At 48.5% G+C, this 15468-nt stretch overlaps 1 protein-coding gene across 1 annotated transcript in view; it reads left to right on the forward strand.

Moving 5' to 3' along the window:
* The window catches only part of NPR1 (natriuretic peptide receptor 1), an 845985-nt gene that overhangs the window by 628291 nt on the left and 202226 nt on the right, over positions 1-15468 (forward strand). The window contains exon 9 of the mRNA XM_078671023.1: positions 8404-8478. Within this exon, the coding sequence (XP_078527149.1) occupies positions 8404-8478 (75 nt within the window). The remainder of the gene's footprint in view (positions 1-8403; positions 8479-15468) is intronic.

Consider the following 15468-nt stretch of genomic DNA (forward strand, 5'->3'; position numbering starts at 1 on the left):
TATCCACGGGTACAGCGCCTTCATCCTCTATGGCTGGACATCTGAAGGGTTCAGAGCTTGCTCCACTTAGGACTGGATATTAAAGGGCCACAGAGCCTTGACGATCAGTCACTGGGTGCATTAAAGATGGAGGCCCTGGCAGAGACCTCTCTCCTTACAGGAATGAGTAACTTAGCACAGAAACCCCCTTCCTCAGGGACCAAGTGCCTTAGTGATAGAGGCCTTTCCCCCTCTAGTGCAGTGTCTCAGAATTACTGACCATGCACCTTCAGGCACTGAGGGCCTTGGAAATGTAGATGCTCCCACTTCAAGGTCAGGGCATCTTAGAAACACTTGCCATAATCTAGTGCAAGGGGCCTCAATCGTGCAGACCGTTCACTTATAAGACTGGATGACTTAGAGAAACTAAATATGTTCCTTCTGGACATGGATGTCTTAGAGACAGCACTTTTACATCTAGTAATGGGTGTCTGATTGACGGAGCCCCTTCTTCGTCAAGTGAAGCGTGCCTTCTGTGCTTGATATCTTGTTGGAGGAGACCCTTCCGTGTCTAGTGAAGGCTGTCTTATCAATGGAGAACCTTGTATCTCCACCGCTGGATGTTTTCTTGATGATAACCTCTCTATGTTTAAGAATCAAGAGATCTCTACCTGTGAGGCTGTATGGCCTTTTGTTCAGGGGCTCAATATGTAGCCAGCCCTTCCTTCTTTTGGGTAGACACTACACCCTCTGTGGCTGGGTACTGTAGCCTTTTGTCTCTAGGGCTTTTCTTATGGTTAGAACCTCTTATGCTGCCAGAGCAGTGTGCATTTAGTATACAAGTAATTGCTATTTTAAGCCTAGAGGTCTTGCATGTTGTGAGAGTGAGAGTCGGGTGCCCCTCTCACAACTGTCTCATCCTACAGCGCGTTTTCCTTTTTTCTTTGTGGGTTAGCAATATCTGTACCCCTGGCTGTTGGACTTTGGCCCTTAGGGCAGGTTCACCCCTAGACTTTTTGCTTGAAATGGTGACCTGGAGATGGTGATTTTTGGATTCTGGGCACTTTCACTGTGTCCCAGTGGAAAGTGCGTGCGCACTCTGAGTGCATGTGCTGAGCTAGGCCTGCCCGCCCATAGGAATGCATGGGGAATGTATGTGTCCCTGGTAGTTCCTGATGCGTGGGGTGTACAGGCTTGAGTCTGGTATGTGTGAACTCGTGAGAGTGAATGCTGCGAGATGGTGTATGCAGCATGTATGTGTCTAGTAGCGAAGCGCCATTTCTAGACATGGCTGTACGTGTGCTGTGAGGGTGCTGGCGTGTGATTGGCTGGAGCTGGCTGGCATGCCAGGCTCCAGGAAGTCTGGATGGGTCTGCCCGGTGGTGAGTGGGAGATTAGCATGAGTGATGTGTGGGAGGAGTGTACCTGTGTCCTGGATGGGCTGGGTTTTCCCCACACAATGCTGGCTCCGCCCCCCTGTGGTGTGTCTAATGACCCAAGCCCTGCCAGTGAATAGAGAGGGTGGTTGAGGTAAACAGAGTACTCAAGAACCAGCTGCGACTGGTTCCGCCCCCACTCTGCACCCTTGAACAAAGGAATGCACTGTATAAAAATGGGGCTGTGTCCCCACTGAAGTTGTTCTCTTCCAGGATCCTGAGGGGGCTGTTGCTGCTGCTGGGCCAGAGGACCGCCACTTGGGGTGTCTCCCTGCCTGGAGACCCAGTGTGCTGGCTCTGGGCCCAGCCTTGTCCCCCCTGCCTGCCCAAGGACTGCTGGGAATCTGCCCTGCTTGCTGAGGGCACCTGGGAGCGCTTTATTTTACTTATAGCGCTTAAGAGCGCTTTATTTGGCTTGTAGCGCTTGGGAGCGCTGTGCCTTCACCCCAGCGCTGAGAGCGCTTTATTTTGAATTATAGCGCTTGGAGCGCTGTGATTATCTGCCTAGCGCTTGGGAGCGCGCCAATTGCTGTGCAGGTGCCCACCCTGCTCGTGGTGGCCAGATCGAGTGCCCACCTCGATTGGAGTGTTTATTTAAGAAAGCCGGTGCCCACCCGGCATTGCCCCGGTGATTTGCCGCTGTTTCTGGAATTTAACTCGAGGGAGCCCGGTAAACTCACCCCCCGCCTGGAAGTGCCGAAAACGGGCCGCCGCGCTGCCCGCGACGACCCGGAAGTGGTTGGCCGGCCGGCCAATCAGGGAGCTCGCCGACGGAAGTCCCGCCCCCGCAGCCGCGACCCGGAAGTCAGGCAGGCCGGGGGCAGGACAGAGTGAAGCCAGAAGCCGGCGTCTTTCCGTGTCCCCCCAGGCTCCCAAAGCGAGGGAGAGCCCAGGAGAGAGCAGGGAGGAGTGCTGCAGGGAGCGAGGCTCCCGTGTGTAGAGGAGAGCCCCGCCCGTCCGGAGGAGAGCCCCGGGACCAGAGGGAGAGACCCGCCTTCGCTGGAACCCAGCGCGAAGCCGGTGAGTGTGGCAGTGCTGGAGGGAGGGGCGCCGGGACACATTGTCGGTGTCCCCCCCCCCCCTCTTTCTCGTAGCGCGAAATAGCGCTACAGTGCGGAGTGAAGCCACGAGGGCTTCAAGAGAGCATCTCTTTGTCTTGAGCCTGAGGGCTCAGGGGGCACCTTAGTGTTGGAGCAACGAGAGGCTCCAAAGCGCCGCAGTGGTTTGGCGAGCCAGAGAGGCTCAGAGCGCCCGAAGTGTTCCTGGGTCCCCAGAGAAGGACCCCACAGCCCAGCGAGGCTGCACCTTTGTTGCTGGAGCCCTGAGAGGCTCAGCAGTACCCTTATTTGTTTAAGAGCCCAGAGAGGCTCTGAGGGTGCCATTCCCTCGTGGTGGAGCCCAGAGAGGCTCCAGCCCTTCTGCATTGCGAGCCCCAGAGAGGCTCGAGTGCCCATTCTGTGGAAGAGCCTGAGAGAGGCTCAGGAGGGCCAGTTCGTGTCCAGGAGCCCAGAGAGGCTCCGCAGTGCCACAGTGGTGGTTCTTGAGCCCAGAGAGGCTCCAACGTTGCCCTAACTTTCCCTACACCAGTTGCCCAGCACTTTGTGGGCAACTGCTACGTTTAGGCCCTGACATTGGGACACAGGGACAGTCACAGGTGGTGACTTACGTGAGTTTGGCGCAATTGTACTTTCTATGCACCTCTGAATGTATTGTTTATGCGTCATGTGCCTTTACACCTCTGAATGAATGTTATGCATTGCATCATGTGTTTTCCTCTTACACCCCTACAGGTATTGTAATACATAGGTGGTTGTTTTCTCCCTAGTACAGGTGGTGCTAGTGAGATCCTGGTTACCAGTAATTACTGGTTGTGCGCTCTATTGTTATATTGTGTGCTATTTTGTGCTAAAGTAATTTTACTTTCTGAAAGTGCTACTTCTGATTCCTGACAGTGGTCCAGGTGGCCCTGTCTTGTAAATATCCCCTTGTAAATTCTGCCCGTGCCTCTGGCACATTGTAAAGTGTGTGTTTTATCTAATGTGTTTTGGTGTAATACAAAGGCTATTTTTATATAACCTTGTGTGGAGTTTCCTTTGTGGTGGGCCTTTGGTTGTTGTTGCTGGGGTGCGTGCGCAAATACTTAACTTACATTGCCTCCAAGTTTAGCCTTGCTGCTCGCGCCACGTTACCTAGAGGGTGAGTAGGGGTTATCTTGGCGTGTAACTCCCTTGCCCTGACTTGGGAGTGGTGGTCTCTGACTGACTTTGGCGAAAGCCCTGGCCAGCCCGGGATCCCATTTCCAACACTGGCCTTTATAAAATATCACCCATGTGCTAGTTCTCTGGGGCCACTAGACAGATGGAAACACTGCCTAACAGAGGACATCTAAAGGGCTCCTTCTTTCATCATCGCATTGTGTATATTTCTACCCTCTGCATTGTCATCCTCTTTGGTTCCTCCTACACTCATGGAAAGCTCATTTGGCACAAATGCCCATGCTGCTATATTCTTCTTTCTAAACTTTGATTGGGCGGTTGGAGGTTTTGGCTGCATCTTGACCACCGGAGGACTCGTTAATGGGTTCTCTGGATGTGGAACTTCATTAGCCCCTTCGTCCACCAGTACCGATCAAGTAGGGTAGAGCTCTCCCTGACAGATTTCAGTTATTAAATAATGTGTAACGCTTGTAAAGGAAGAGCTGAACATAGCATCAATTGGTTTGTAAAACACTTACATTTGTGGGGGATTGCCTACCAAATTCAAGAAAAAGCATATGACCTGGTGCGGTGTAGGAAGGTCTGCACATGCACCAGCCCTGGAAGACCATGATGAGGTCCTCAGTGGCAGAGAAAACAGAAGGGGAGGGGTGTGGCGCAGTGGCCAGAGCAGCTGACTCCAGAGCGCGGGAGCTCAGAGTTCGACCCCCGGCGACAGTTCAGCTCAGCATCATGTGACTCTGGGCAATAGCTCACTTAATCTCCCTGACGGCCCCCATTGCCTTGAAACCTTAAGGGGTGATGTGTTCGCGCTTTGCAAGTATGGACTATTATTTATTATAAGGTACATGAGAGCTTGGTGAGTGCTGCCAGAAGAGACAAACACTTACCAAGGACACACTGTGTGGCAGAAAGCGATTGAGCCTTGCTGCAGGTGCTTATAGGGACAGACAACAATGGGTGGCTACTGCAGAAGATGGAAGGGATAATACCTGCAAGCCTATGAAACGCGAGGAGGGGGAAGGGCACACAGAAACAGTGGCGGAGAAGCGTCCAGTGTAGAAGCTTCAAGTGTGAGAGAAATAAGGCACGGGTGAACCCCACCCCCATTTCCATAAAGGAAGTTAAATGGAAAAAAATGAACAAAAGTGCAGTACGAATCCTGTTTTTCAAACAGTTCAGTTCGAGAAGTTGATTTACTGGAGTAAAAAAAAAAGAACTCCTCTAGATTCACATGAACTTGATGTCCTGGGAGGAGACACGAAGGAATAACTGACGCCATTCATTATAGTAGTCACTGCTCACACAGTCATACACCAGTGACCTACATAATATCAGTGTGTGTTCTGGGACTGAGAGAAAAGCCAATTCTGTGATAGGTCATGCAGTAATACTTGTTCTTTTGATTGGGTCGGAGGAACTACAGATGCTCCACTGCTAGAGACAAGTTCCTATGTCTGAATCCAAGGACATGAGGCATAATAGGCAACCCCTGGTCTCCTGTCTGTTCCTCCCAGCAAGCTTAAACTGAGCGATAAAGGTTCCCACTGCCTCCCCTTGGTCATGGTGAAGGCCTTTAAATATTCCTTTGATGGTTTTATTAAAACACTCTGCCAGTCCATTACTCTGCAGATGAATTATATGTGGTTCTTGATCAGTGTATATCTCTATGTGAATAGGACACGTTACAACGCAAACTTTTACAACACGGTTTTTACATCACAACATCCATTACACCGCATGATTTTACAACGCATGCTGTCACAACACATTTTTAGAAACTACACTTACAACGCATATCATTAAAACGCATACCATGACAACGCATATTACTTTTAGGGCAACAATAGTGTAAGTGTTGGCTAGTGTTGGGGTAAAAATCACTATTCCCACTCCAGTGAGTGCAACAGTAGGGTACGTGTTGGAAAGTGTAGGGGGAAACTTACTATTTCCCATTACTTACCTTATAATGCGTTGTAATGGCATGCGTTGTAGTGGTATGCATTGTAATGGCATGCGTTGTAGTGACATGCGTTGTAATGGCATGCGATGTAAAAGATGTTGCGTTGTAATGACTGCATTGTAAAGGTAATGCGTTGTAATGACTGTGTTGTTTCCCCTCTATGTGAATCAAAGATGGATGCAGACACATAAACTATCACATAAAGGAAATTTACCTCTGCAGGTAAACCGACACACATAAAAATGCTCAAACATCCACTACCCACCTCACTTTATGTATTGCAAATGTTTAGTGGCAGTGCTTTCCACTAATATAGCATTTTACTACTGGTGTTCTTACAAGGGCAGCGATTAGCCAAATATCACAGCGTAGAAAATGCCAGCTGTGCACTAGTGATGCCTTGATGTGATTTCTGATTTTGTCTTGGAGTTGGCTCACGGTGTGCAAGTATTAAATAATTCACAGTTTGGTAGACCTGTGGTCTGTACAATTATACAGAATTCACTATGTGTCGTGGTTAACACTCATGGCCAACAGATGGGCTTCCCTCTGTCACACACATAAATTGCATCTGATATTGATTCAGTCCAGCTTCAGTCAGTACACATGGGTTACCCTTGTGAAGAGGTTAAGTGGACAGTAAACAAAGCAGTTTATTTTCACACTACACTTGCCATTTGGAAACCACATTTCAACTGCTGCTCAGCCGTTGTTCTGTGCATTCCATTAGCCACACAAACCCTGTAAAGTGGCTTGAATACATTTTTTCCATGTAATCAATAGTTAAGTAAGGTTAATGGTGTTTTTAGTTATGCATTATTTCATAGCATTCAGTCTTTTCAGCTATCTGCATCAGCCATTGCTCTAGTGTCAACCTCACTCTTCCCTCCAGTGTCTGTCCAGATACTGAGTGCATGGACTGAGTTATTTCTGAGTAACAAGTACCTAAGAGTAAGGTGATACTGGGCATGACAAGGGAAGAATACTGGGGCCTGTGGTCTTTAAAAGCTGGCCCTATCTCGCGCCTGCACATCACTGGAGACTGGGGCCTCCTTCCAGCCATGAACCCACTCATCAATGCCTTTTCTAGTGATATCGGTTTGATAAGTGGCCCGTGAAGCCGCAATGCTCCCATCATTTTATGTTGGTACTCTGCCTTCACCAGTTTTCCACCCAGGTTATCCCATCGATGTACCTCTGCTGCCGCTGTCTGTCTTTTCCACCTTATTCTTTGCATCTATGGTCATCAAAAGAATCTTTGTAGGGCTTTGGCATGACCACCGACACTAGGATAACAGTTCGTACACTCCTTAAAGGTTTCCGCCACTCTCCAGCTTCTCACATCTCCAGGTCACAGTATTGCTACACATCCGCCTACATTGTATTTGCAGATGTTTTTTGTCCCTGCCACATTACACTCATCAAGCTTCTGAGCTTTACTTGATCTGAGTAACAATGAATAACACTGACACATCATCTGGTCCAAACAAAACAGAGTAACAAAGGTCTCACCAGAGAGCAGATAGACCAGGGAAGCAACCCAGCAGTCTGATGGGGCTCCTGAGTTGTAATAGTCCCAAAACATTTAAAAGGGAGGGAATGTTCTCCCCTCCCCATTACTGGTGAAGTACAGCCTCTATAAAGAGTGTGTGTGTGAGTGATGAGGTATTAACTGAAATGATGGCCAAAGTGCTTCAGGTCCTGTAGTTCTGTGGTTCTCTGTTTCCAGCTCCATTGGGGTGGTCATCCCAGATCCCACCTCTGGGGTTTGTTTTGTGCAGGGAAGATCAAGTTAGCCAGGCTATGTCTAGTTTCCACCTTTGATATGTTCTCTCATCTTCAAAATAATTGTATTAATTTATTAACTTTCAGACATTGAATACAAACCCAGACCCAACCGGCAGTGGGGCACTGAATGTAGCTTTAAGAATACTTTTATGAAAGATAACCCAGAGCTGGTTAGTATACACAGTGTTATGTGCATTGAAAGCAGCAGTTTACAGTAGATGAACAAGCACTGTAAGTGAAAGCACCAGTTAGTTACAGCTTAGATAGGTGAGTCATTAGTGCTGGGCTGAGAGGGTACACAGGTTACTGCTTTAATCTTGAAAGGGGGGGTGCCATCATCGCTAAGCTTGGATGCAGTAATTTAAACGGGAGAGTAGCGGGTGTTCTATTGGGTCAATCCATACGCAGTTCCTAAAGAAGGTGAGTGTTGGAACACAAGGACTGCCGGAGGAAAAGCAGACCTGGTAACCCTCATACATACCACAACCACCTAACCGATCCCAGAACTGTTCCAATATGAGGGTGGGCAAAGCAAAACCAAAGGGGATAATGGACGGAGTGTTGAACAATGCAAGCACTCACCCCCAGTCAAATGATCTGGGATTTATTCCATCATCATTCTTTATCTCACTCCGCCACCCCAGTTCAGACATGGCCATATGCAAATCAGTCTGACCCTGTGCATCATGGGAACAGTCCAGCCCGAACTGCCAAGCCATGTCTTCCATGGACCGGAAACAAGCATTCTGGGACCGGTTTCTGGCTAATCAGCCGTCATCAGCCAGGCTAGCTGGAATCCAGTGGCAAAGTGAGCAAGGGACCCACGTCTGAGCATACCCTGCCAACTTAGGGCAAACAAAGCAAAACCAAAGGGGATGATGGACGGAGTGTTGAACATTGCAAGCACTCACCCCCAGTCAACTGATCTGAGGGCGGCCCAGCGTTATCCACAAGCCCCTTGCGACACCCGGATCAGCTTCTCCTGTAATAAATGTGTTTTTCATTTCTTCTTTCCCAACAGAGAGGATCCAACTACGGCTCCCTGCTGACCACGGAAGGGCAGTTTCAAGTCTACGCCAAGACTGCATATTACAGGGTAGGTGATTGTACGCATAGGGCAGGTCTGCCCGTCTTCCTCCCTTCTATCGCTGTCGAGCCACTTGCTCAGTACTCATGATACCCAAGTGCCATATCCCACCGCTCTGAGGGATGATGTCTTGGTTAACCCCAAATCTTTGTCACCTGTCTCATTTCAGAGAAGTGTCCGAATTCTGCCCCCAAGACTTGTTTCATTGAAATGTTCTAACCCAGCTCCCTTTGCCTGCAAATACCTCTGCTTAACCTCTGGAATCTCTCTGGGAGCATTTACTTTCTTTGTTTTTAGCTCATCTAGGCTTTGACAGAATTAGACCAACATATGCAAAAACACCAGCTGCATTTCAAAGCAAGAACCCTGTGTTTTCCATGTATTGCTACATGTGCCTAAGTCTTCCCTTTCAAATACATTTTGAGAAAATGGAATAGGGTTGGGGTAAGCCACTTGTTTCTTCATGCACTGTATAGTACCAGGTTAAGGGATTTGTAAAGTGCACCAGTTTCTGCAAGGTTTGTTGGCACTAACAAAACAGTTATGTTATGTTATGTTATGTTATTGTTATTTGTTATGCGCACAGCTACTCCAGCTAAGGAGCGTCCTGGCGCAATTTGACAGGTAAGGCATAACATAACAGGTGCTAACAGAAGACTAAAAAAGGGGAAACTAAAACAGAAAGGTTTTTATGGCTTTCCGGAAAGCCGCGAGATCCTCCAGCAGGCGGATTTCAACCGGGAGAGAGTTCCAAGTTGTTGCAGCTTTAACGCTGAAGGAACGTCCCCCCACGCGGCAAAGCCTGTATCTAGGAACTACGGCAAAGGCCTGGCCTTGGGAACGGAGAGTGCGTGCTGGGACATAGATAGAAAGAAAGCTGGACATAATTTCAGGGCCTATACCTCTCAGAATCTTAAAGGACAAACAAAGGACCTTAAAAAGGATACGCTTCCTCACTGGAAGCCAGTGTAGGGAGCGAAGGACACTCGACACCGAACAGAATCTGGGCAGGCCAATAATCGCTCTGGCCGCAGCGTTTTGTACCCGTTGCAGGCGAGTAAGCTCAGCCTGATCAGAGTTCAGATAGTAATGTTATTTAAAATATGTCGAGAATTGTTTATAGGGCTTGCATAAAGGTGTAATAATCTGCAGGGACAGACATTTCACCCATTCAGTCCTGCAGGACTTCCTAGTTTAAATTTGTCCCACAGACCCACTACCGGGGATGGTATTGCTTGGGTATCTATTAAAAGGTAAGGAATTTGCAGCTAGAAGTCTCTATCAGATGAACAAGTAACTTACCTTTGGTAGCAACGCCTTATCTGGTAGGGACTATACCTAGCCCCAGTTTCTTACTGACCCACCCATCTTCCCACTCTGTGGACAGATCTCTAGGGTCAGGGCTGATCATCCCTTTTAGGGCCTTAATTTGGACACACCAGTGTCAGTGCAGTTCATGGCTCCACGCTTCTGGCGTGGAAAGTCATGAAAAGTAACTGACATCAATGCGCCGAGGTGGCGCCTATATATGTGAGGCGGACGTCACATACGGCGCGGATGACGCTGCACAGAGCCAACCGACGCCACCTACTGGCGCTCAGAGGTACTGCTCATGAAAAATCTTCCGGGTCCAGTCGGACGCCTGGGGAAATTCAAAGATAAGGAAGCTGTGGCTAGGTATAGTCTCTACCAGATAAGATCTTACTGAAGGTAAGTAACTTGTTCTTTAAGTATGCTAAGCCAGTCTTTCTCCATTAATAGCTTTTAGCCCTACAACACAGCACACCTGTAAAGGCAAGACTTGAGGTAAATCCAATTTGACGGGGGAAGGGCTCTAAAGAAAACCAAAAAAACTGGAAAGTAGAACCTGTGATGATAATCAGTGTGTTGGAATGGTCAGAGTTGGGAAGGACTTTCCAAAGAGAAATTGAGGAAGGAAAGGCTGCAAGCATTCAGACTGTGCCACTGACCGCAGCCTCCTCGATAACATCACTACAGGTTATATAATACCTGCTATTCCTGTGGAGAAATGGCCATCCCCATTGAGACCACAGCACATGGAACTAAGGCAAAGCTCCAGCTCCAAAGTTCAAACATACTGTTTTTAATTATGTAGATTAAAAATGAATATGGGAAGGACAAAATTAAGCATAACCGTGCTACATGGAGGTCTTGGGGACTGCATGAGTCAATTTGACACTCATGGATCCCTCACCTTTTGTCGCAAAGAGATTGGTGGATGTGGAAGATCTGGCGCCGACAGTATCACTAGGATATGGGTGGTGTGTAGGACCCTCCCCAACTAAAATTCAGGTTTTGGTATTAAGAGCCTTGCCAGGTATCAGGTGAGCCAAATGTCTCAGGGACCCCAGGGACTGGATGCCATGGCCTCCCCCAAGCCCTCCAACGTCTCCTATCCTTTCTCTGCCACATCCTGCACTTCCCCGGAAGTGTGTGATGCTCCAGCCAAACCTGATGTCTATGGCAGATCCGGTCTGCTCGTGAGGCGATGGCCCGAGGCTAGCAGATCTCTGCTGTCAGCGAAACGTGGCTTGTCAATGCAATTCAAGTTCTGCATGCTGTGCCTAACACAATTAGTGTGAACCAACAGTGTGCTCACTCTGACTGTCATTTCCCGGAAGTGCGGACAAGCCCAAGCCGCCATGCTCAGCAGCCGAGTCCAAGCTGCTATCCCTCTCAGGTGTGACGTTTATCAAAGGGGCAGTCTCTTTGTCTTCTCTATGATGCTGACAGTGGCCTTGTTGGGTGGATCCGCGACAGTGACTGCCCTCGTCCTCATGTCATCTTTTACATTTAGTGGCTTTGCTGAGCTGATGTTTTGGAGATTACTTTTTACTTTTCTGTGGTGTATGTAGTTGACTGTAGTGATTCTCTAACTGGGGCCATTTAGGTGAAGGTAACAGTTCTCATTTGCAAGTGGTCCATGTCCACCTAAATACAATGAGTCTGCGTGATTTCTGCAAGTTGACCTGGTTCTCCTGGGGCTCTATTCTTCTCATTCGTTCTTTTTATACCGGGGTGCTGTTTGGTACCTCAGTCCTGCTTGTTCTCTTCTTTTGTTGATATTTTCATAAATCACCTCAACATGTTGTGACGGTTAGTGAGTATTTACTGCGCTTCCGTAGAAGATATTTATTGTACATATTTTTAGTTGCAAGGGCTTGAATCCGGCTCTGTCTTCTTCTGATCTCCTGGGGCTTGTTTATTTCATGTTGGAAATCAGTTATGAACTTGACTTCAAGGAGCAGTCCAGTTGCGTCTCATACGAAGGAGCGACAAGCAACCTCAGATCCATTTTAGGCATACGTCAGCCTCATCCAAGAACTTGGTGCAGCCTTTGTCCATAAACCAGAAAACTAGGAGGTTAATGCAGCCCACCGCTTCTCCTAACGAGTGACCCAACGGACTCCTGGAACAGAAGACTCTGATGTGCCCCACCTCCTAGCCTTCTCGTGGATGATCCGCCCACGCCACAAATACTTTGCATCCACATACTACAGATGGGTTGTAAATAATGTCATTGAATGTTTCTGCCAGGACTCCCTTTGGGTAAAGAAGCAACCTTTTGGGTATCTCTGTCATGGTCTTACCAGTCTTTTGGGATGTCTCCAGGCTAGTCCAAGTCCGCAGTCTCTTTCTCCTCCACATCATTTACCAGTAAGCCCCTCTTCTGCCCACCATTGTTTCTTCCGGTGGCTGTTTCCTACTCTGCTCAGTTCCCCATCTTGGTCTCTCTTAACCTACCTCTGGTACTTCACTCATCCAGCTTTGCCTTCTCTTGTCCATCAGTTATTCACCTTTTTCCTGTTTCACTTATTACTCATATCCCTTGTCCTGCTAGTTTCCGTCATTCTTCCGTCCCACCATCTCCTGTCGCTCTTTGCACTTCTCTCCTAGCCACCAGCTACTTCTCATTTACTCTCCAGCCTCCTCCTCCCCTCATCTGCTCCTCTTTCTATTTCCAGGGTTACCACCCCCCATTTGAATCAGTGACTCTCTCACCTGTTGGTTACTGTCTTTTCCACCTCTTTTTGTCATCAGTTTCTGTCGTCGCCTCTTTCCTCAGCTACCCTCTGCATTGTTGCTTCGTTACTCTGCCCCCTACTGTCTCTCCTCTGCTGTCACTCCTCCCCTTTCTCACTTTCCATTTACCCCTTCACCCTACTGTCTTCACCTGTCTCCGTGGTTATTGTCTCCCAACTTTCCTCACTCACTTTTCCTCCCTCTCTGCGGATATTCTCTTCGCCTATTTCCTTATGTGTCCTTTCCTCTATCACACATGTCCACTCTCTCCTCAGCCACGCCTTTAACGCGTCTCCTGTCAGACCCCTTACCCTTCTCACTTACTCTTTCCTCCCTCCTGCTGTCAGTGGCTGTTCCCCCATTATTCACCCCTTCCCTCATCTGTGCCTTCTCTCCTTTCCTTTCGTCCACTTCTGTTCTTACTTCCCCACCCTCTGCTCTCCTCAGTTTTTGTCCCTTCCCGCGTCCTTTCCTTCCATCCCTTCTTTTCTTACTCCCTCACCCTTGGTGTGTGGCTCACTGGTTAGAGGAGGTGGTAGACCTGGAAGCAGAGGTCAGCCCAGGACCAGGGTTCAATTCCCGGCTCGGAGGGGTCTTGAGCCCTAAAATGTCCATGGACTTGACAATTCTCGCTCCGGTGCCTACTCGATTCACGGGTTCACACTCTGCGACTCTGGGCAATAGCTTGCTTAATCTCCACAACGGCCCCTCGTGGCGGGATGCCTGGCTTTCACCTTGCGGATACCCTGCCGGGGTATCTCACAGGGGAATACCAGGACGGGTTCCCTAAGCAAGCGCTTAGAAACCGCTTGGTGATTTGCGCTATATAAATTCCTGTACATTTACATTTACCCTATGCTCTCCTCAGTTTTTGTCCCTTCCCGCGTCCTTTCCTACCATCCCTTCTTACTTCCTCACCCTATGCTCTCCTCAGTTACTATCTCTCCCTCTCTCTTCAGTTACTGTTCCTTCCCTCTATCCTTGGCCACTATCTTCAACATCATCTTAGTTACTCTTTTCCCCTATCTCTCTCCTCAGTAATCATTCCCCTTTTAGTCTTCCCTTTACACTCTGCCTCCCCTTGTCCTTAGTTAGTCTTTCTGCCCTCTCTGCTCCTTTATTGTTTCCCTCCTCTTCCCTTAGCTCCTCTCTTTCAACTCTCTCCTCGGTTATCTTCTCCCCTCTACCCTAGAGCCTCTCCCGCTCTCCCCTTACGGTGTCATCGCTTGGAAGGGGGGTCATCTGGATCCAGTTCTGTATTCTCAGTAATTCATCCTGTCCATGCTGGTCTCCAGGGCGGTATATTATATGTCATATTCTGTATGTGTGAGCAGCTCACATAAATATTCTGAGTCCTGGGATGGGTCCAGGCCAACATCTGAAACCGGTTAACGGGGACATTGTGGGAGAAAAGAGGAGCGGTGGTTTTACTCCAAGTATATTATTAAGGACATTTTGGAAGAGAAAAGCGATGAGGTAGTCTCCAAGCCTGTTCAGGGGACCATTTTGGGAGAGGGGTGAGTTTGGGCTCTCAAATCTCCTCGGCAGGGACACCAGAAGGCAGTAGGTGTTGAATGCAGGACCAGGCTGAAAGGAAACTCTGGGTGCAGAACTCAGGATGTGCACAACGGGTTGCTCTGACAGATTTGCTCCTGATGAGGAGGGAACAGGGGGCGTCTTGTCAATCAAGGGGAATCAGGCAGTCACCTACAGTGCCTTAACTGGGGCTCCAAGTCGAAACAATTAAAAGAAAAATTCCAAAAAACAAAATAAAAGAAACCAGTGTCTGTGCAGATTGCACCGTTCAAGGCCAGTATTCAATGGTAGTTCATCGTTCAAAGTCACTCCTTCACTGGAGCAGCATCTGAATTTTCTTGGCCAATCAATCAATCAATTAATCAATCATATAATTTGTAAAGCGCACTACTTACCCGTGTGGGTCTCAAGTCGCTGGGGGAGGGAGGGGGGTGCGGCTACTGTTCGAAGAGCCACAGAAGCATGCCTCTAGTGCCTTCTTGGGTTCTTGGGAGAGGAGGAAGCTATCACCTGAGAGGTACGTAAAATTAACTTATCGGCCCAACTGGCTTCATTAAGTTATATTACGTCTAAGTTCTCCAGATCATGAAGGATTGAGAATTTGCATTGGAGTCTACAGTGCAGCTCCAGGCCGATCAATATCACCGCTGTTACTTGCAGTCTTATCTCCATAGGACACCAGGCTTCAGAGCTCTTCTAGAGCTGCCCCCCTCTTCACGAGGGGGTACTCCATGGAAAACAATCCTAACACTTCATATGGATACTACTATCTGCAGATTCCCGTAGCGCCAGACTGGATACAGATGTCTCCACAGCCGTGCTCTCCAGCTCCGCTAGGGGGATCGTGTTGGGAAACAACCGTTACAACGCATGCATTACAACGCATGCTTTTACCCCGCAAGCCATTACAACAAAAAAATAGCTTGCTATAGGGGGTATAAGGTGTTGGATTTAACTCCAAGACCTTCCCTACTGTTGCACAGACTGGAGTTGGAATAGTAAATTATACTATTCCGAATTCCAACGCACCCCCGACAGCAAGTCGGGTTGAAAAATTGCATTGTAACGGCATGCGGGGTAAAAGCTTGCTCTCTGTTGGCTTTGTTCCACCCCCGAAGTGACAGAGCGGAGCTGCATATAAACGCTACCCCGCACACCGCAAACACTTCCTTTCTTTCTGCACCTCTGAACATGGATACCGAGCTCCGCTCCCTTTTCATCAGTTGACGAAGTCCTTCCAAAATGTATTCCAGTATGCGAGGAAACAATGTCCCTCACCAGAGTCTATAGGATTACACCTTGCCATGACTGTTGGAAACAGGTGATGGACCCACCTGAGCTGGACCGCTGGTATGTGAGCTCGGGGTAGGACTCCAAGGTGTGGGAAGAATGTGCCCTCATGCATCCAAAGGCAATCTG

The sequence above is a fragment of the Lissotriton helveticus genome, chromosome 12 (genome assembly GCF_964261635.1).
Source record: "Lissotriton helveticus chromosome 12, aLisHel1.1, whole genome shotgun sequence".
NCBI classification, from domain to species: Eukaryota; Metazoa; Chordata; class Amphibia; order Caudata; family Salamandridae; genus Lissotriton; species Lissotriton helveticus.